The sequence below is a fragment of the Chiloscyllium plagiosum genome, unplaced genomic scaffold (assembly GCF_037043375.1).
Source record: "Chiloscyllium plagiosum isolate Xiang-an unplaced genomic scaffold, Cpla_swu_hap1 HiC_scaffold_48, whole genome shotgun sequence".
Taxonomy (NCBI): domain Eukaryota; kingdom Metazoa; phylum Chordata; class Chondrichthyes; order Orectolobiformes; family Hemiscylliidae; genus Chiloscyllium; species Chiloscyllium plagiosum.
This window is the reverse complement of record NW_028270186.1, coordinates 11466027-11489340: the sequence shown is the minus strand read 5'-3', so window position 1 is coordinate 11489340 and position 23314 is coordinate 11466027. Positions and strand designations below refer to the sequence as shown.

Genomic DNA, 23314 nt, shown 5'->3' with positions numbered 1-23314 from the left:
CAAATTGAATTACAAAGTTAACCTAATTTTCAGAAGAAAATTTTAATTCAATCATTCACAATTTGATTATTAAAATATTTCAGGTTAAAATAATATGGTAGAAATTAAACATTTGCCAGTAAAGTGAACACAGATTTAATTTTGGGACAAATTAATAGCTGGACTTCAAAACATTCCTCAAAAGGTAAAATGAATCTGTAACTTTGAGAAGAAATTGTGCCTTCAATGTCAGTAACCTACATAAAAACGTTTTCATGTTTTCTTTTTATGAATGGCCACTTTCTACAATTTGGAAACACACACAGGCTGTCGCGTGAAATGCAGAATACAGCATGCCCAGACAACTTACAGAGTACAGGAGGCGGAGGGTGAGCAGACTGGAGCACCTCGGACTGAGGCCCAGCACCTGACTGGTTCCTTACAGCACTGCTCTCAGCGCCCTTGGCTGGAGGCAGCATGCAAAGGACGATGGAAACAAACATACAGAGCATGTTACACAGTAAACAGAATGAATGATGAAAACACCACAAGGTGAGGGGCAAAAATAATGATGGGACATTTCAACAAGACTCAAAGTATAGTTTTGCTTATTCAAAGACTTTTTCATATAAAAGGTCTGAAGTGGGAATGTGTACATAAGAGATAAGGCAGAAATATTACAAATCCTGTTTTTTTAAAAAAAAATCATAATTGATAAACTTCAATGATTAAAAGCATGAGCCCAATGTGCATGACATCTCCCAGGTCTTGGGAGTAGTGGCACACACTGAATTTTGAGAGTGCCACATGGTTCCATTTGTTTCCTATTCTGATAATTCACTGGACAGAGCAGCTGTAAAGACTGGTGGAAACACAACAAGCACATTTTTTTTGGTTTGGACATGGGTGAATTGGGAGAAAAGCAAGACAGAAAGAGCAGTTTGGCTCTCATAAATTGGTTATCTGCCACTGAGTGAGCACACTGACAATGGGCAGAAGTAATCTCCAACCTGGGCCCATGTCCTCAAGGGGGTGAAAAGGAACAACTCAGACAAATGGCACAGGACACACATTTCTGGCCTTTGGATACTCTTCATTGCAAAAATGCAGACGATTGGTGAAGTGAAATTCTCTGTTGAGATGAAATGTTATTGGATAAGAAGTTACAAACCTTGACGAACAACACCAGTTACTCCATGCAAGTTAGAATTAGCTTTCTGAATATCATAACATTATGAAAATGACAAGAATTTAAACTTTATCAAATCGACAACTGTATTGTTTGCCCGTTACCCGACTGCTTCACACACTCCACTGCAAGACCCAAACCCAGGAATACAAAAAAACTGCTTTACATTTTACTGAGATCCATGCCTCATAAACTGCTCACACATTCTGGAATTTCTGGTCTGCTTGAAATCAAACTTATTAAATACAAAGACCTGATGATTCACAAGATCCAATTCTAGCCATGGACTTTGGTAAGAATCTAAGTCATTTTACATTCAGCTTGGATATCAATGCACCGTCACACAAACTCACTCAATGTTCATGTAATGATCGGTTCAGAGAGTAATGTGTCTCTACTTTGGTTAAACTCATAAATGGCACATGCATATTTCTCTGGGACTTGTGTCTTATTCTATAAATTCCAAAACCTGTTCCACAGTTACTAGATAGCACTTTTCAAAAATTACTTTGCCCTACCAAAAATAAGAATGCACTATGGATGAACAGACAACAAATTTCAATGATGAGACAGGCAACTGGAACTCATTGACTTGAACCTACTCTTCACAGCTGAGCTGGTGGATGGAGTCAGAAATAATTCAGGACACATTATAAAGGACGAACTGTTTTCTAGGGCGGTAATGCAGTTTATTAAAAGTCTAAAAGTTAAGCACTAAAGGGAAATAATTGACTGTAGACACTTTCACATTTCCTTTATGAGCTACATACACACTGAAGGCACCAAGGAGCCTGAGTTTGCCAAACAAGTTAATTCTCTGTTTTTTACCCACTGATCAATTTCAAGAATATCTAACACCAGCCTTGTGTCAGTTTTTACATGACACCTATAACTAATCACCTTCAAAGTTGTGGCATCACCTTGTCACAACATGTTTAAATCTGGCCTGAGTAGTGAGAACATTGGTGGGATGACTCAAAACCTACGTTGTTGTCATGCATACAGTTATAAGAAGATAAAAACAGAATTACTGCTGAGACACTCTAATGAGATAATGGCAGATGCAACAGTGATTCTCAGCACAACATCAACTACACAACATTTGAATAAGTTATGTTTGCTTGCCCTTGCAGTCATTTCTCAAAAATAAGCCAAAGCATAGCTCTAGTATGAAGACTGATTTAGCTGAAATTATCTCTCAGTTGCAATACTCATGGGAAGGGACATGATTTATCTGATGGCTTGTGAAGTAAGGAATAATTTCCCCATAGCAGCTTTATCCCAAATGAAACAGCATACTGAAACATCAGAATGAGACAGCTTGACAAGTCTTCTCAACCTCCTTCCACTTTTAGATATCACTGAATGTTAGTACACTAAAAATAATATGCCATTCATGAGCATCTGGGCATACTGCTCTACAACCTCTTAAGATCAAGGAGAAGAGCTCAAAGAAATTATTAAGTTCTTAAATGGCAAAGGCAAAATCAATCTCAGAAAGTTATATAGTGGGTATAAATTAGAACATTACAGCATAGTGCAGGCCCTTTGGCCCTTGATGTTGCGCCGACCTGTGGAACCAATCTGAAGCCCATCTAACCTTCACTATTCCATTTTCAACCATATGTCTATCCAATGATCATTTAAATGCCCTTAATGTTGGCGGGTCTACTACTGTTGTAGGCAGGCCATTCACGCCCTTTACTACTCTGAGTAAAGAAACAACCTCTGACACCTGTTCTATATCTATCACCCTCAATTTAAAGCTACGTCCCCTCATGCTAAATATCATATCCGATGAAAAAGGTTCTCACTGTCCACCCTAATTAACCCTCTGATTATCTTCTTTGTGTCAATTAAGTCACCTCTAAACCTTCTCTGCAACGAAAACAGCCTCAAGTCCCTCAGCCTTTCCTCATAAGACCTTCCTTCCATTACCAGGCAACACCTCAGTAAATCTCCTCTGAACCCTTTTCAAAGCTTCTACATCCTTCTTATAATGTGCTGACCAGACCTATTTGCAATACTCCAAGTGCGGTCACACCAAGTTTTGTACAGCTGCAGGATGACCTCATGGCTCCAAAATCCCTCTGCTAATAAAAGCTAGCGCACTGTATGCCTCCTTAACAACCCTATTAACCTGGGTAGCAACTTTCAGGGATCTGTACACATGGACACCAATAACTCTCTGTTCATCTACATTACCAAGAATCTTACCATTTACCCAGTACTCTGCATTCCAGTTACTCCTTTCAAGGTGAATCAAATCACACTTTTCTGCACTAAACTCCATTTGCCTCCTCTCAACACAGTTCTGCAGCTTATCTATATCCCTCTGTAACCTACAACATCCTTCGGCACTATGCACAACTCTACCGACCTTAGTGTCATCTGCAAATTTACTAACCCACCCTTCTACGCCCTCATCCAGGTCATTTATAAAAATGACAAACAGCAGTGGCCCCCTAAACAAATCCTTGCAGTACACTACTTGTAACTGAACTCCAGGAGGAACATTTCACATCAACCACCACCCTCTGTTTTTTTTTTATCAGCTAGCCAATTTCTTACCCAAAGCGCGAAATCATCCTCGATCCCATGCCTCTGTATTTTGTGCAATAGCTTACTGTGGGGAACCTTACCAAACACTTTATTGAAATCCATATACATCACATCAACTGCTTTATCCTCATCAACCTGTTTAGTCAGCTTCTCAAAGAACTCAATAAGATTCGTGAAGCACGATTTAGCCTTCATAAAATAATGTCAACTATCCCTAATCAACTTATTCCTTAGGATTATAAATCCTATCTCTTATAACCCTTTCCAACAATTTACCCACAACTGAAGTAAGGTTCACTGTTCTAGAATTACCAGGGCTGTCTTGCTCCCTTTCTTGAACAAGGGGGCAACATTTGCTATCCTCCAGTCTTCAGGAACTATTCCTGTAGACAATAATGACAAAGATCAAAGCCAAAGGCTCTGCAATCTCCTCCCTGGCTTCCCAGAGAATCCTAGGATAAATCCCTTCCGGCCCAGGTGACATCTATTTTCACACTTTGCAGAATTTGCTAACACCATCTCCTTGTGAACCTCAACCCCGTCTAGTCTAGTAGCCTGTATCTCAGTATTCTCCTCAACAACATTGTCTTTTTCCAGTATACATAGTGACGTGTTTGTCAAGGTTTGAGAAGGTAACCAAACAGGTGGATGACGGTAAAGTGGTTGATGTGGTGTATATGAATTTCAGTAAGGTGTTTGATAAGGTTCCCCATGGTAAAAACTTAAAGAAACACCAGGAATAACCTAACATTTTATCATCCTATTGCATATTTTAAGTACCTCAACAGGAAAGTCTGACTTCTCTCTGGATTACAGAAACCGGGTTTAGTGAAACTCACAATACACTCAGAACACTTTTAATTTTTACTCAAGTTTGGTGTTGCCCTCCAGTTAGCATTAAGTGGAATTCAAATTCTAAACAAGTCCAATGGTCAATTCTAAACATTTAGTACTCTTTAAAAACAAAGATTAGAAAGTACTTTGACATATTTTCTTTGGGCCAGCAAAACAATATCCTTCACAAAATCTAGATCCATCAAACGGCATGGGTTGCTGTGGGATGTCCAATTCTGCAGCCCCATCATTTTCCTCTTGATGAAATCATCAAGTAGATCAGGAATTGGCTGAGTATACATTTGTGCTGAAGAGCCCTTGAGGTGCACTGGCTATGTCCTTATCTCTGAGCCAGATACCCAAGACCCACCTGCTTTAGAGGTGTGTCATAAGATCTCTTAATAGCTTGATGAAAAATATCTCCAACCTCACTGCTGTGATGTTCAAGCAGTCTATGGTGGACATGCAACCGGAGCATTGTAAACCACTCTGAATAAACCTTTCCGGGTTGCCACTGAGCAATGTACAAGAGTGACTGTTCATGGAGATTAATAAAAGCTTTCTCTGTAGAACACATTGCCTCTGATATTCTAGGATTTACTCTCTGATATTCCTGAGCATAAACATCTGCTAACAGTATGATCTACTATCTTGGAACCCTGCCTGTTTTTCCCAAAGCAATAGAGGTTTATAAAATTATGAGGGACATGGATAGGATAAATAGGCAAAGTCTTTTTCCTGGGGTCGGGGAGTCCAGAACTAGAGGGCACAGGTTTAGGGTGAGAGGAGAAAGATATAAAACAGGGCAACATTTTCACGCAGAATGTGGTACGTGTATGGAATGAGCTGCCAGAGGAAGTGGTGGAGGTTAGTACAATTGCAACATTTAAGAGGCATTTGGATGGGTGTATGAATAGGAAGGGTTTGGAGGGATATGGGCCGGGTGCTGGCAGGTGGACGAGATTGGGTTGGGATATCTGGTCGGCATGGACAGGTTGGACCGAAGGGTCTGTTTCCATGCTGTACATCTCTATGACTATGGCTCTGCTCTTAATCGGTTGAAAGGTACTATGCTGATGTCCTTGCCAGGTCCTGACAGCAGTGTTATGCCTTGCCAATTATTTCAGTTGCTAAGGTGCCACTTTTTTTGGTACTTGATAAAGGCATCATGCTTGTTGTTTTCTGGGACATTACCCACAGATCTATGAGTTCTACTGTGATGAGGTTCCTGTCTTGTTCCAATAGCTCTGCTGGTGTGTCGCTGACACTTCAGTGTTATTCTTTAGGCTTTTATAGAGCTCGAATCTAGTAATTTCTCACAGCTTGATATTCAGCTGCTGAAGTGTGATACTGGCTGAAGAACTGAACGTGCTTCAAGACATGACTGCCAGTCTTGATGGGAGTGGCACCAAGGTTGGTCTACGTACAGCTACAAGCTGACCAAGACATTGACAAGGCCTCAGTAACTTCAGGGTAAAAGGATGTCAAGGATAACAACCACCTCAACGGAGGGAGCAACATCTCTAGGAAGAGATATCGAGATTGACACCCCACACAAACATTAGAAAGCAGCAGTGGCTGCACCCAATCTAGGCATCCAAATCTACCAGTATAGTCATGAAACTGTGATTCGACAAGTGCAAAGTAGTTCCATCTGTAATCTCGGTCAGTGAGAGATGCAAGAGAACAGTGAAGCTGTCACCCAAGTTGGATAGCTTTGACAACTGGTGCTTTAGCAAAACCCTGGGTCACACTGAGAGATACACCACAAGTGATCAAGTGTTACAGATTACATTGTCGGTGAGAGTACGATTGAGATTGGCAGCACACTCAATTTTCCACTTGAATGTATAACCTGCTATAATGGCAGTAAAACGAACACAACCTGATAGAAGAACAAGTTGGGTTGGGACAAAGAAGGCTTGGCGATGTCCATTTCATGAAGACCTTCAAGGCCAGGATGCCAGCTGCAGTGAAAAAGTTTGTAAATGACCTAGAGGTTTGCTGTTCACTGTCCTGCACAATAGTAGGATTGGAGTTGAAGTTGGGATCATCCCATTTTCTAATAATGTTCTAGGCTTACCTTATCTGCAATATAAAGACAACCATTTCCATCCCTGAAGATGGGTCCTCTCCAACCTCCTTTGTTTTGGACTACATGTACATCTTGAACTTAGCTTTTGTTTTGCTTTATGCTCACCAAATGTTTCATTTCAGATCAATCTTAATTTTTTTCTTCTCTCCTTTCTTGGTGCAAGTATATAGGATTTTCATGCATTGAACAGATTCTCACGGGATAACCTCAATGATGCAGACAATTGGTATGGTTACATATCAAGGTTGATTCAGTTCTTCAATATGTCTTAGAAAAGACTGGCATGAATCTCCTTCCTGGTTCCTTGAAAATCTCACTTTAGTGATTCGTTTCTGTTTGCTGAATAACGTACTTCGCCAAAATAAGATGCAATATTTGACATGCATCAACTACCACTCGAGACTGCCAATCACACATCCAGTCTGAACTTGTCACAAAATCTTCTGTCCAGTTGTTTCAAATTTTCATGATACCAGCACATATTGCCAATTTGCAAACGTCATTGCATGAGTCAGTGCGTTGCACATAAATTTGAAATTCAAGCATGAATGCCTGGCATCTGGAGGTTGGGTAGAACCTTTCATCAATGTGAAATGTTAACATATCTGAGAGATCGGTGATTCATTTCCAACATTTCAAGTTTTCTGAAAGAACACTAAACTGTTAGTGCACCATGAGGTTTTACTGGCATGCACCTGAACTGCTGATGGCAGGAAACCACATTCTGATATTATGTCACTTCACACTAACTCAAACACAAACTAGGTTATATTAAATGTGAGGATGATTCTTAAAGTTCTCATGCTACTTTAAACTTGGAATATCTGTAAATTGTAAATGGCATTTGAAAGCAAAATTTGTCAGGTATTTTTCATTTATGTGTTGTTGATGTTGTATTGGTTTTTCAAATTAAAACTGGTGACAGTGGAAGAAAAGAAATAGTCCACATAAATTTGAAGAAGAAATTAAGATGCTCATTATAGGAAATCTGCAGCACATAAATCCATGAGTTGGATAAAAAAGTGTATATGCACTTGCAAAGGTGCATAGGAACTTGATAAGCTTCCTGTATAATAGCTTATTATTTTACCTGGCCTCATCTGAATACTTTAGTCATACTGGGGTACAGTTGGAAAAGTGTGAATTGCCAAATGCTTTGTGGGTATTTCCAAGATCTCTATAACCAAACATCTAACTCAAATATGAATGAAAGGCTATTTGATGATGATCAGCCTGATATTACTAACTCCTTAAAATCACATCCACACTATTTTAACAGTGGCAGTCTAATCCTGGCTGGTTTTCTCATCTGCAGCCCAAAGCACTGAAGTCATTTGGAATACATGCTTTACTTCACCACAAAGTCCGGAACCAGAGAGTGACTCAATCACATTTTTCCTTCACCATGTCAGCTAATAAGGATGTTGCAGAAAGTTTTAATGTCAAAGTATGTCTAAACTGGTCAAGATGTGGAGGTGCCCGTGTTGGACTGAGGTGGACAAAGTTAAAAATCACACAACACCAGGTTACAGTTGAACAGGCTTACTTGGAAATACAAGCTTTCGGAGTGCTACTCCTTTGTCAGGTAGCCAGTTGGACTATAACCTAGTGTTGTGTGATTTTTAACTTTTAAGCTGGTCAACTTGAAGTCAATAGTGTCCCATTTCTTATTTGTCATCAGCAATATAAAAGGAATCAGTATGAATCTGTAACTTGTGCAGCAAGTATATCATGAGTTTTAAAGGAAACATTCAGTTCAACCTGTGACATGGAGCTTTATTCTACTTCAATGAAGCTTCAGGCATCTTGTTGACAGTTTGGTCAACACATCTCAAATTTCTGATATGTTAATGTCTCATTGTGGAGCAGAAAGGGAACTGAATTCTTTGGAGAGTTTTGACTTCTTCACTCAATATATTTTCTTGTATAAGGCCTTCAGATCTGGCAAATGCTTCAATTATTTATATACAAGGGTGATTTCAGGAAATCAATACAATTAAAATAGCCATCTGGGTTTGGAGCTAACTACAGGGGAGGAGGTAGTTGGGGAATTCAAATAGCTGCATTTGGAACAGAATTTGAAAAGCAGAAACACTCAACTTCGGGTCAGCATCTGGTTTGTTATCTTTTTGTAGCACTGCAGTGATGAAATGGTTCCAAGTCTATCATGATCATCGTATGTGAATTATGCTGTCGAGACCTGTAAAATTCTGGCACCAGATTCACATTAATACATCTGAGCTGAGGACCAATGATTATTATACAAACAGGAAAATCTCCAAGTAGGACCCCTGAACCTTCCCATCAGCTGCACAAAGACAAATGAAGTCTGTAGGCACCTCAAGAACAAACAAACTATGTGGTATAGCTCATGCTGAAACTAATTTACCTTGTTCTAATTGCAATCTCATTCTCTCTCAGGTTTATGAAATACATTTGATGTACTTACCAGTCAGTGCATGTCACAGGCATCAAACTTTTATGTGCAAATGCTGAGCCTCAACCAAATCATTGTTATCTTATTAATGAGCAAGGTTGCATTTTTAATACCTTTTGTAGCAGTACTCATCAGAATGTAGCCTTTAAAAGATATCTGGATGGGTCTAAGAATAGGAAGGGTTTACAGGGATGTGAGCCAAGTGCTGGCAAATGGGACTACATTAGGTTGGGATATCTGGTGGGCATGGACGAGTTGGACCAAAGGGTCTGTTTCTGTGCTGTACATCTCTCTGACTCTCAGACTAATAGATTTCCTGTCTGGTGTCAGAATTTACCAGCAATGCCCCTCCTCTTTAAGGAATAGATTAACTCAACAGGAATGACTTGTTTTAACTATTTCTGAGTAGGACTTCAGCAAAAACTTTTCAGGTTGGTGGGTTAATCCTGGCTTACATCAACTCTCATGTCAGACTTGGTTGCCTCTTAAACCAGAGTGGAAGAGTGTGGTGCTGGAAAAGCACAGCTGGTCAGGTCGCATCCAAACAGCAGCAGAATCAATGTTTCAAGCATAAGCTCTTCATCAGGAATGAGGGCTGGTCCAAGGAGGCTGAGAGATAAATGGGGGAGGAGGGGTTGTGAGGCTGGGAGGAAAGTAGCTAGGAATGCGATAGGTAGATGCAGTTGGAGGTAAAGGCGATAGGTTGGAGAGGAAAGTGGAGCGGACAGGTAGGAAGGAAGATGGACAGGTCAAGAGGGCAATGGCAAGTTGGAAGGTTGGATCTGGGATAAGATGGGGAGAAGGAAAATTAGAAAACTGGTGAAATCCACATTGATCCCGTGTGGTTGGAGGGTCCCAAGGTGAAAGCTGTGGCGTACTTTCTCCAGGTGTCGGGTGGTAAGGGTTTGACATTGGAGGAGGCCCAGGACTTGCATGTCTTTGGCAGAGTGAGAGGGGCACAACTTCACCTATCTGTTGTATCCCTAGGTATCTCCAGTCTCAAACACCCCCCTTGGGCCACCCCCTCATTCCTGATGAAGAGCTTATGGTCGAAACGTCAACTCTCCTGCTCCTCGGGTGCTGTCTGACTGGCTGTTCTTTTCCAGCACCCACAGTCTTCGACTCTGATCTCCAGTATTTGCAGTCCTCACTTTCTCTCTGCTTCTCTGCATTCACAACTGAAACAAATTTCAGATTGTCTCTCCCTTCAAAACAAACATTGTGCAATGGTTGAATGCCATCCTTATTCACATCAGTTTGAAGTGTAAAATAAGCAGTCCAAGCCAGACACTGGTCATTGTTGCATGCAGCAACAAGTTATAAAGACAGCATCTTTTAAAAACTCATTTCTTTTTATGAGCTTTTTAAAACTGTGGGCTGAAGTAAGAAAGAATATTTTGAAACCCAGGGATTTACACAAATGGCAGTTTGTTTTGAAAAGAAGGAATTTGATATCTGTTGTGAACCGTGTCTATGTAGCTGTGGGTTCCTGCAGGCCACAGATGAACAGGAGACAAGGGGATTATTTACAAATGAAAGTGATGGGTTCATACCCTCCTGGCCGTTATCAATGACAAAAGTCCTTTGCCTGCCAAAAACTAAGTGATAGGTTGCCAGGAAGCTTAACAGTTGAGCTTGAGCCTGAGACAAAGCAACTAGGTTAGACTGGAATAAAATCCAGCAGATCAGCTGCAGTCAAAACTTTGTCTCTCAGTTGTCTGCATTAAGCCACTTTAGACCTGAAGGAAGCCAGCTTCTCTCTGCTTCAGCAGATGCTTCAAGTTATGTCTTTGAAATTTGGTAAGTCAGAGACCCTAAGTAAACTAAGAACCCTGTGCCGCCTGCACACTAGTGGAAGCATTCAGAGAAAGCAATATCTGAGAAATCTGCTCATCTGTAAGATCCAACCCAACAGATCTTATGGACATTGACAAGGGAACGGTTTTCCCTCTCCCCAGGTGGTTTTGTTGGTATGTGTGTGCATGTAAGGGAGAGTTTATAAGGGATTTAGAATTTAATTGGTCAAATTTACTTAATTTTGTTTCATTATTTACCTGTAGTTAAAATCTAATGACTGGTGATTAGGAGTGATATTTTTTATTCATTGCAGAAACCTAATCCATGTTTTGTACCAACCTGGATCTGAGTATTAGGAAAGTTGGAGATTTTGCATACCTCTTTGAAAGCCTGGCCTTTTGTGACCACTCTGGGAATAACGAGGCTCAATTTTCAACACGCTAGTCAAGGGAGTTGTGCCAAAGTGTTTAAGCAATTGGAGTGAAAGCAAGTTACAACAGAAACTCAATTGTTGGCATTCATTACAAATATTATTAGACACCAACTAAATAATGTCTGTGGACAGTTCTGTCAAGACACTGAGCAAAATTTAACAGGTTTTTACAAGTTAGTGACTAGATCTGAAACAACGGCAGTGATGTGGAGATCACTCTGTCATCTCTGGCTTCTACAAATATCCATAATGCATGAGACCTCTTCTCAAGTGGTTGTGGATGTTCATTCATTCCCTGTTTAGATAATGGTTCAGTACAACCACATTCTCACATTTTGCTCAACTTTCATTTCCAAACTGGAAGACTGCAAAGCCCTCAGATACAACTTTAAATCATTTTTAAAGCTGTTTTTTAAAGCAGATATAATGAATCTTATTCATAACAGAATGGCATGAGTTATGACAGGAAAATCACAGCATTGAAGCATATACATACTGACTACCAAGGCACAAAATCAATAGGTTATTCAGCCCCTTGAGCCTGTCCCAGCATTTTTGCAGATCATGATGGAATATACATAAGGTTAATGCAAGCAGGATACCAAGTGCACCCACTCTTACAAAGAACCAACACAGGAATGACGATTGTCTCAAGTTTCTATGAATTCACAATTGTAATTCTACTTCCCGGGGCCTTCTTCCATTTTCTTAAACACCTTTTCTACTATCTTGACATCCAGTGCTGAACATGTAACTACCGTTCCACTGGGGAGGTTCAATTGATCAGAAAGTGAATTGAGAAACTGAACAGAGGCTTGGAATTCTGAAGTGAGCAACTTATGCATACACTCCCCAAGGCACAAATCAGTAGTGTGATGGATTACACCCCACTTGTCTGCTATTCCAACTACATACATTCAAGAGGCTTGACACCATCCAGATAAAGCAGCCCATGTGACTGGCACCACCTTCAACATTTTTTTTTAGATTAGATTACTTACAGTGTGGAAACAGGCCCTTCGGCCCAACAAGTCCACACCGCCCCGCCGAAGCGCAACCCACCCATACCCCTACATTTACCCCTTACCTAACACTATGGGCAATTTAGCATGGACAATTCACGTGACCTGCACATCTTTGGACTGTGGGAGGAAACCGGAGCACCCGGAGGAAACCCACGCAGACACGGGGAGAACGTGCAAACTCCACACAGTCAGTCGCCTGAGGCGGGAAGTGAACCCGGGTCTCTGGCGCTGTGAGGCAGCAGTGCTAACCACTGTTCCACCGTGCTGCCCACAATTCATTCATTCCTTTCACCACCTACGCATAGTGGCAGTAGGTTGCAATATACACAACAGACACTGCAGTCAGCAGGGCTCCCTCAACACACTTGCTGAATCTGTGAACTCAACCACTTTGAAGAACGAGGGCAGCAAATGCATAATAAGATGCATGACACCACCCACGCCTTCCATCTCCTCCAAGACTTCCGTTTCCCCGGCCCCCAATGCCTCATCTTCACCATGGATATCCAATCCCCTACACCTCCATCCGCCATGACCAGGGCCTCCAAACCCTCCGTTTTTTCCGATGTCCCCAACAGTACCCTTCCACCGACACTCTCATTCGTTTGGCCGAACTGGTCCTCACCCTTAACAATTTCTCCTTTGAATCCTCCCACTTCCTCCAGACCAAAGGAGTAGCCATGGGCACACGTATGGGCCCCAGCTATGCCTGTCTCTTTGTTGGCTACGTAGAACAGTCGATCTTCCGTAATTACACTGGCACCACTCCCCACCTCTTCCTCCGCTACATTGATGACTGCATTGGTGCCACCTCGTGCTCCCGTGAGGAGGTTGAGCAATTCATCCACTTCACCAACACATTCCACCCTGACCTTAAATTTACCTGAACCATCTCTGACACCTCCCTCCCCTTCCTGGACCTCTCCATCTCCATTAATGACGACCGACTTGACACTGACATTTTTTACAAACCCACCAACTCCCACAGCTACCTGGATTACACCTCTTCCCACCCTACCTCCTGCAAAAATGCCATCCCGTATTCCCAATTCCTCCGCCTCCGCCGTATCTGCTCCCAGGAGGACCAGTTCGACCACAGAACACACCAGATGGCCTCCTTCTTTACAGACCGCAATTTCCCTTCCCACGTGGTTCAAGATGACCTCCAATGCATCTCGTCCACATCCCGCACCTCCGCCCTCAGACCCCACCCCTCCAACCGTAACAAGGACAGAATGCCCCTGGTGCTCACCTTCCACCCTACTAACCTTCACATAAACCAAATCATCCACCGACATTTCCACCACCTCCAAAAAGACCCCACCACCAGGGATATATTTCCCTCCCCACCCCTCTCTGCCTTCCGCAAAGAGCGTTCCCTCGTGACTACCTGGTCAGGTCCACGCCCCCCTACAACCCACCCTCCCATCCTGGCACCTTCCTCTGCCACTGCAGGAACTGCAAAACCTACGCCCACACCTCCCCCCTCACCTCCATCCAAGACCCTAAAGGAGCCTTCCACATCCAAAGTTTTACCTGCACATCCACTAATATCATTTATTGCATCCGTTGCTCCCGATGCGGTCTCCTCTACATTGGGGAGACTGGACGCCTCCTAGCAAAGCGCTTTAGGGAACATCTCCGGGACACCCGCACCAATCAACCACACCGCACTGTGGCCCAACATTTCAACTCCCCCTCCCACTCTGCCGAGGACATGGAGGTCCTGGGTCTCCTTCACCGCCGCTCCCTCACCACCAGACGCCTGGAGGAAGAACGCCTCATCTTCCGCCTCGGAACACTTCAACCCCAGGGCATCAAAGTGGACTTCAACAGTTTCCTCATTTCCCCTTCCCCCACCTCACCCTAGTTCCAAACTTCCAGCTCAGCACTATCCCCATAACTTGTCCTCCCTGCCTATCTCCTTTTCCACCTATCCACTCCACCCTCCTCCCTGACCTATCACCTTCATCCCCTCCCCCACTCACCTATTGTACTCTATACTACTTTCTCCCCACCCCCACACTCCTCAAGCTTATCTCTCCACGCTTCAGGCTCTCTGCCTTTATTCCTGATGAAGGGCTTTTGCCCGAAATGTCGATTTTGCTGCTCCTCGGATGCTGCCTGAACTGCTGTGCTCTTCCAGCACCACTAATCCAAAATCTGGTTTCCAGCATCTGCAGTCATTGTTTTTACCTAAAAAAGCATAATAAGCTACAAGTTGCCCTCAAATCCACACACCATCCTGAATTCAAATCATCTTCCTTCAATGTCGCTGGGTTAAAAATCTTGGGACATCTATCCCTAATAGTACTGAGGGTGCTCAAGCAGTCCAGATGCAAAAGCAGCAATTCCAAAGACAGGTTATCACCATCTTATCTCAGTCAATGAAATATAACATTACTAGCAAAGCCAGCAACACCCACATCCTGTGAAGGAATACCAAAAACATCTGGATGATACTTATTCCTATTCTGCTTCATGTTAGGACCCTCTGCTGTTCTGAAGTTCCTCGTTTTTGACGGCAACGTCTCTGCTGATTCCAACTGTCTTGTGTGATGATCCAAAATGTCCTTTTCAAAAGGAAACAATCCTGATGGTTCAACCTATTTACTGAACTTCTTCTGTTTGTCTTCTTTCTTCCAGAACAATGTTGTTTCCCTTAACCCTCATTTTCCACCCCTTTGCCTCATTTAACAGGCCTACATTTCAATACATATATTTCTCTGTTTTTTACATGATATTTTCACCAGTTGCAAAGTCTAAAGATATGGCTCCCCTTCATTCTCCACTTTCCAAAACAATCTGTTCCCCCATATATCCATACTTCACTCTTTGACCGAACTATCTATCCCAGCACCTTACAGCGTAAGGTCAGTGGTGGAACAATACCACCCAAGATTCCAAACAATCTCCAAAAACTAAGCCAGCACACAATCACCTCTCTCTTCGTCAACACTTCACTGTATCACAGAACCAAATACAGATTGGTTAAACATTTCAGTTCTGACTTGAAATTTCAATCCTAAGCTCTCCTGCAATGATCTTAGTTGCTGTCATACTCTTTCAACCTCGGTATCTTTTTTCCAAAAACGCAGAAATCCAAAAATATAATTAAATTTTATGGAAGAATACTGTGTTATTGTTGCCCTCTGGTATCAAATATTGACCATAATAATGCCGCACTTGACCTGTACCTTCAGTTTTCTCTCTGGTAGAAAATTCTGCAATGTTAAATATTGTTAAATAATAATAATGCTTTGCTTGAAGCTGTGTGGATGCACTGGCTTATCATGGCTCTATCATGGCTCATGACCACCATCTCAAGATTATTTTGGATGGTTAACAAATGGTAGCCCTGTGAAAAAAATAAATTTTAACAAGATGAATGCGCTGGATTTTCTGACAATCACACACTACAGGGATGCTTGGGAGTAGGATGGTTGCAAATGGAAATTGGAGGTATTTCTAACCGTTGCAACACTACACTGGCAAGGTGGTCTGTATATGTAGAATCATAGAATCTCTACAGTGTGGAAACAGGCCATCTGGCCCAACGGCTCCACACCAAACAGCATTCTACCCAGACCCATCCCCCTATCCTTGTATTTCCCATGACTAATCCACCTAGACTGCACATCCCTGAAATCTACGGGCAATTTAGCATGGGCAATCTGCCTAGCGTGCACATCTTTGGACTGTGGAAGGGAGCCGGAACAGCCGGCGGAAACCCCATGCAGACATGGCAAGAACGTGCAAATTCCACACAGACAGACACCCAAGAGTGGAATCGAACCCAGGCCTCTGGCGCTGTGGGGCAACAGTGCTAGCCACTAAACCACTGTGCTGCCCTAAAATCAATCATTTTATGGCTGCCTTTACCAAATCCAGTTTTGAATTTCAAAGTTACGAATGGAACTTAAATCCCACTGGATACCATGATAGGATTTGATCTCATGAAATCAGATCCTCTGGATTACAAGTTTGACGCCATTACCACTCTGCCACTACCCCACCTTTCCTGACCACCAATCAGGCACTAAAGCTTGCTGGTCCTTGTGATGCTTTGTCAATCCTCACACTGTACTTGCTATATTTCCCTCTCTCCTGTCAGCTTTTACTGTTCTCTTTGTTTTCTCATACCGATGTCATGTCTGACATATGTTGATCTCCAAAAGACACAGAATAGACCAGACAGACCCTTAATCATTCTCTACCATTGCACAAGGTTATGGTTGATCTGAGACTTCAGCATTGGTTGTTAACTTAAACATTTTACAATCACTTTTTCTGGCCCTCCGTTCCTTGCTTTTCTGATTGATTGATGGATTTATTTACTGTCAAGTGTACGAAGTGCATCTTTTCCCTTCCCCAGGTTTATTCCAGTTAAAATGCTATTCCTCAGTCATATCTTCATTTCTTTTTAAGTGTCCACACCAAAAACGTTTATCTCTCAGCACAGATGCTGCTCAAGATACTGCAGCAGTTTCTATTTCATTTCAGATTTACTGCAGCACAGAATTTTGACATTTGTCCATCTTGTTCGCCATTCCCCCGATTCCAAGTATTCAACACCGTGACTGAAGCTGCTAAGAGGAGAAAACTTTGTTTCTGATCTCTACAGCCTCACCTATGATCAGGTGAAATGGAAAAGCAAACCTGAATGAGAGGTCACTTCACTTTGAGCCTTTGTCATGGAGCGTTTTATCCAATTTGAAAACTGGCAGAACAAATGCAGCACACCTCAGTTTCCCCTTCAAAGCCCTGCAATGCTATGTTTTAAAAACTGTTTTCAATGTATTGCTCACCTTTAACATCTTCATCTTCAATAGTCGTGTTACTGCTGTCAGAAGACTCCTGCAAACAAAACAGAAAGAGTCTTACTTGCAATGTCACGTGTGTATTCATCACCTGAACTCTGAATTGACAGAACAAATACTGAACTCAGTGCAAAAAAGAAAAGCATTTATGTGAAAGCTTGAGTGAAACAGAACAGGAGAAAACATGATCATGAAGCAGAAAAGAATAAACCAGCTAGTTTTGATAATTTGAATCATGCATTTTTTTGAACACAAGTGTTCTATTTACTACCTCTGAATAATTTTAGTGAAGTGAAAAGGTAAGCGAGATTAGCAAAGAATTTAGATCTTCAACAAGTCACTTGTTTAGTGGATGTGGCTTCAACAGTAACTTGTTCTCAGAAAACCAACTTGAAGCAAGAGGGACAACAGGATCCAAGTGCATATTGAAATTGCCAGTGTGCCATCTGACAATTTTCATTTAACTAGTTCCGTACTATGCATTCTAGAGATCCCATTGTTCAAAGGGCTCTTGTTCAGGGAAGATTGTTAACAAGACAACTGTTCCAGTGGGAGCCACTGTGAATGCTAGTCAAGCATTTTAAGTTCTTGATAAAAGAGTGATACCTTTTAACGATTGCAGATTTAGTACCAGAGATTGCAAGAAGGAAAGCTGATGAATGTTAATGGCCAAAATGATCTGATTAGAGTGATAAGTTTTAAACTAACTTTATGATTGGTGAGAGGCCAAATCAATTTCGAACTCTATTTCAACATGATGCTGACAGTTCCTATCTATCACTGTTCTAACGCTGAATGTTTTGGGGTTTGTGCACTTCCAACATATTTATACTTATTTCAGATGTAAAGATTATATATCATTCCAAACGTTTTTTAAAAATGAAATCCTGGCATTATGCAATTTGGAAATTTTGAATGTTGTACCACAAGTTGTATTCAATGAGACCAGTGAGAAGCAGAATTCAAGATTCTAGCCACACATGATCGAGCTATTAGTTTGTACCTACTGTAGCTACAGCTCAAAACACAGAAATGTCATTGCGTATAAAACAAATGGGAAGCTCCATAATTTAGATCCAACAGGAACAAAACCTGTCAAGTGTTTTACAACTACAGGATATCATAGAAACTTTATCATCTCAATCAATGATGAAATAACTTTCTTTCAATTTTGCTTGAAATGCTACTGTATTTGCCTACAAACCAAACTGTCTGTGTTTCAGTTTGAGGTATGAGTGCAGATTAAAGATTTCACAACTGACAAATATGTAAGTGATGTTTGCCAACTGTATCCAAGGATGAAAAAGGAAATGAAACTCTTTGTTCGTGTATTAGGGAGAATCAAACCTGCAGTGCGCCAGAGGGCTGATGAAAGGACAAAATCTCACTCTTCAGTTTTAAGACTTACAATGTATGTCTAACCAGCTGCTACATGGGAGACCCTCAATATTTGTAACTCAAAAACACAAATCAGAACCTGGGAACTCTTGCTTAATAATAGGGATACATTTTCTATGACAGAACTTGACAAAGGAAGATTCCAAAGATGGGAAAGACTACAGCACAGACAGATGGTACCTTTATCCCATCCACAGGATTATGGATGACAGTAGTTTGTGGTTCCTAAAGAGAATGAAAGCAGATATAGAAAAGGAAATTTTAGTGTGGAGAAAAGAGGGTTTAAACTAAACAAAAAACAGAGAAGCAGAAACAATCGAGGAAAAAAGGCAAAAAGCAGAGAGAAGGGGGGGAAAGTTTGGCACGTTTCTCCTGTAGAATTTTAACAAAATAAACAAACAATCTCGAGTGGCTAGAAATGGAAAGAAGATGAAAAACTGCAAATTATGATTTGAATGGGTTGACTTTACTTCGCTGCTTAAACTGATTCTTGTTGTTAAGTTGCAAAATAAGAACTCAATATTCCCACAGCTGGGACCAAACAGCAGCTTGATTTGGATGTGAGAGTAGCTTTGAAGACTGATTTCAAGCAGTGCTAACATCCGTTTCACTCAGTGAGGATCGACAAACCCTACCTCACACTACCATCAGTCCCCAGTGCATCTCCCACATCAGGTACTGAAGTACAATGAGATAAATTATATTGTTTGAACAAAGAAAAACGAACCTGCACCAATTTACAGTCACTGAACACTCAGTGAACTTGAAGTTCATGCAAGGGGAGAAATTGGAGACTCCTGTGACACAGTGCTGGTGACCCTACCTCTGGGCCAGGAGCCTGGATTCAAGCCGCACCTGCCCCAGAGTTATGTTAGAACATATACCATTAGGTTGAATGATGCTTTTTGTCAGATAGACCAAAAGTGGGCATGAGAGCAAACACTGCATGAGAAATTTGGTGACTGGGAGAAAGATCCAGCTCAGAAATGCAACTTGGAGGGTTCGCATGTCTGGTTTCAATTTGGATAATTTAAACAGCTGCCCAGAAGGATGCCTCTTATACCTCCAGCAGTCGGTGGATGGGATGACTCGGATCTGTGACAAGCATCCTCTATGGGTTGGTTTATCCCTCACTAGAGAGGAACTTGGTACTCTCTGAATTCCATGAAGAAATAGGGAGGGTGGAAGGAAACAACTGGAGATAACAACCTTGATGATTTAAGAACCCACCAGACTAAGACACACCAGAAAGATGAGTACAGTTCATCTCGAAGTAGGACAAACTGGATGATGTTGCATCAACAGAGAGCCCATCGAGGGTCATTCCATGCCAAGTGCTGGACTGAGAAATGCACACTTGGTGATATATCTCCCTTGTGAAACTACCAAATGATTGTGGCACAGATCATGTCAATATCTGCTAATCACAGGATCAACAAATGGTGGAAATGTACACATTGCCATATTGCCCACTGACTAATTTACAGCTGTGTGGAACTGGATCAACCTGAGGATAAATTGTCTAATGGCTTAGTCTTAACTATTTCTGCCACAAATGTCCAATTTGACTGGAAATCCATTCTATTGGGATTAACCTGCAGTTTCTAGACATTCAATACCACATAAACTGTGACTGTCTTGGTCAGGGAGGCTGCTCTCAGGAAGTGGGGAGCCACACGGCACAGACAGATAATCCCCGAGCACTGATTGGGAACTGGATGGTGGGGTTGGCATACGTGCATGTACTGGGATTGGCAAGCACAGTTTGGAGGGATTACAAGAGCAGGGGATTTATGTGAAAAGAGCCACTGCCACTAAGAATGAATGTCTGAAAGATCTCCAGCTCTCCTGTCCTTTCGACCCTAACTGCATGATGACCTGACACAATCCATCTGAGTTTGAGGCTGAGGGTAGTCTAGCCAATTCACCAAAATCCCAATCATATCTTAAATCTTCAGCATATCTCCACAAGCAGGAGGATCTTGTGATTTGGTACAATGGAGAGATATGCTAGAACATTTCAGGCAGAAGTTGAGAGCCTTCGACATTGTAGAACTTTTGTGACATATATACTCGACCCAATGAGGACACTGCATCTCCCTGAAGTCAATGAGTGAACCAATGAGATTTTGACAATGATATGAAAGCTTCCCACATTATAGAGTTTAAAACTCTCGAACTGACATTTGAACCCCCAGAATCGGCCAGTAAGGTAACCAGCACCATACTGCACTTCTGATGACGTTTCACGCGGCTGGTGGGGTTCTTATGTTTTCAAGTCAGTGCTAAAGACTAAAACATATTTATTAACAAAACACAGCTCTGACCAATCAGGCAATGTGTAGCTGTTAAATGGCTCAAAACAACCCTCCCTTACATCCTAAACATTTGGGCCAAGTCTTAGCCATACACTGTGAATAACATTCATGAACATTTCAGAACTTATACATTGCCAAATGCTGGAAAAATCCCATCAAAGGACCAAAGCATCAATATGCATTAAACAAGAGCCAAGTAAAAACCCTGCCAATGTAAAGATTGGATTGTCAGTAGGCTTTGAACATTAAGGCAATAGTTATTTCATCTGCACTTCAGTTTCGTGCATTTTTGTTCTATTTATTTGGGGTCATCTCAGTTTTCTTGCTCTTAAGCATGGCCGTAGCTCTTTCTGCTCAATCCTCACTGCATCCAAGCACAAAGATGGAGGCCAAACTCTGGTTACTCTGGTTCTTTGTTTCACAACAACCTGAAAAGGGCATGTACAGAAAACTGCTCCTTCGACTGAGCCAAGTGTTCCATTCATTGCCAGAGAGTGTGATCAGAATTTTGTTTCAAATTTAGACAAAAGATTCACCTCCGATAATAACTGTCACTGCATGTCCTTTCCTACTGACATACCTGTTACATATTGCAGTCTTATCACAGTCATCAGCAAAAGGAAAAGTCAGAACAAGATAACAACAAGCCAACTAATACAGGAGGTATTAATGAAACATGGCTTTCTTTCATCGGGTGCATGCAATGTGGGCGCCAGATCCACGTAAATACTTAGCAACGAGCTCAAATAAACATCACTTAAAATGTTCACCGTTGAGCTTGGTTATGCCAGGCAGAGGGAAAAAAAAATCATCAAACCTATTTGGATTTTACTGCACGCAACAGTTCAAGTTTCTGGAAACTAAGCTATTAATTCAGGACACCCTGTGTCCCGCAGTACTGCATTTTGCAAAGTTGCGGGAAACTGTTTCCTCTCACAAGACAAAGGGAAAAATATCCGGGCTCCTTGAAGCAGGAAAAATAGGTACAGCTCCTTGAATTAACTATTAATAAGGACATAAACTTCTCCATACAATTCCCAAGTGTGGTCTCAAAATCAAGTTCTAGCCATGTTTCACCAATGTCTCTGGAAGAAGATGATGGTAGAAGAAGAAGAGAGCCAATACCAGTGCAGGGCAGGGAATGTTTCCTTTAGGACTGGTTACTACGTTGTTTTTGGTGCTGTTTATCTGAGGCTGTGCAGAAAACAACAGAGGATTTAGGTTGATTTCACGTCCACTTTTCACCTCCAAGCCCACCTGGGTCAGGAGATCAAACTGAGGTGGCAGATATTGAACTGTCTGAGGTACAGAATTACTTTGATCCACCCGTGAACATTGGCTTTACTACTGCTGGTTGGTTGGAACAGGTTCGCTTTCGTAGTTTATGAGTTGGCTTTGAAATGTGAGTCTCAAAAAGAGGGTACACAAATTTTAAGGATATTAATGCTACTACAGCTGTTAATTTGAGACTTATTTTACCTCCAATTGTGGGAGCTGTGTTTTCCCATTACAAAGTGTGTAGGTTCAATTAACACATCAAACAGTTCAATCTCTGTGGATAAGGAAAAGCAAGAGTTATGAACACCAAAATCAGTGACATGCCATTTCCAGTATTGCTTCACAATTCCTCATTTGCCAAATTTGACCAGTCAGAACTGTCAAACCCTATAAACTGAGTCAAAATGAATAGCAGTGATTTGATAAAGCTGCCAAGCAAAATCTCTTTTTTGCAATAACATGGACAAACAGAAATTTCTCATTTCCATACTTGCAGAAGACGAGCTTTTTATATACTTGCACATGGATAAACTTGATATCTAACATTTGGACGAAAATCAAGTCACCCAACGAAAGATAACAAATTTTACTTTTTATTTAAAATCTTTCTTGGATCAGTTTTTCCCAAAATGTGTATATGAAACCTCATTCCAAGACTGACAGAGAACTGGTACCTTTACAATTTTATATAACATTACCCACAGATAAGTGAATAGCTGAGTTAAGTTTTTCCAGATCCACTGGAAATGTTCCAACTGTAGACCTTTCTGCTGTGTGAGCTGGGCCAAACTCTCACCATTTATTAGGGCTCCACATTATTTCCAGCAAAAAACATGAACTGGCAGTACATTCCTTCTTAAGTTAGAATTTAGAGAATATTGTCTAAAGGCATCATTCTGTTTTTGATTTGCCTGGTGTTGATTGGTCTTTCATTAGTTAGGGGATTGGCACAACAGTTCATCCTCAAAAGGTATCTTGTCAACTGCCATTGCACAAGGATGAAAGGAGACTTTTGGTGCAAGGTATGGGCCAGATACAGCAGGAATGTATGCCAGGTTTTTCCATACAGGTCAGAAATAATCCATCAGTTGAGTGCAATGTTTTCAAATTTAATCCAATCCAAAGTTGCCTGTCAGATCAGTCTTAGTT

General features: G+C 41.5%; 1 protein-coding gene across 50 annotated transcripts in view; it reads right to left on the bottom strand.

Moving 5' to 3' along the window:
• camk2b2 (calcium/calmodulin-dependent protein kinase (CaM kinase) II beta 2) overlaps window positions 1-23314 on the bottom strand; it is a 264708-nt gene that overhangs the window by 36645 nt on the left and 204749 nt on the right. For 12 of the 50 annotated variants that reach the window (XM_043681403.2, XM_043681409.2, XM_043681413.2 and 9 more), the window contains 4 exons: window positions 22013-22081; window positions 18750-18794; window positions 17160-17208; window positions 350-445 (listed from right to left, as the gene is read on the bottom strand). In XM_043681403.2, the coding sequence (XP_043537338.1) occupies window positions 350-445; window positions 17160-17208; window positions 18750-18794; window positions 22013-22081 (259 nt within the window). The remainder of the gene's footprint in view (window positions 1-349; window positions 446-17159; window positions 17209-18749; window positions 18795-22012; window positions 22082-23314) is intronic. The other 38 variants (XM_043681412.2, XM_043681424.2, XM_043681429.2 and 35 more) reach the window with 7 other exon arrangements.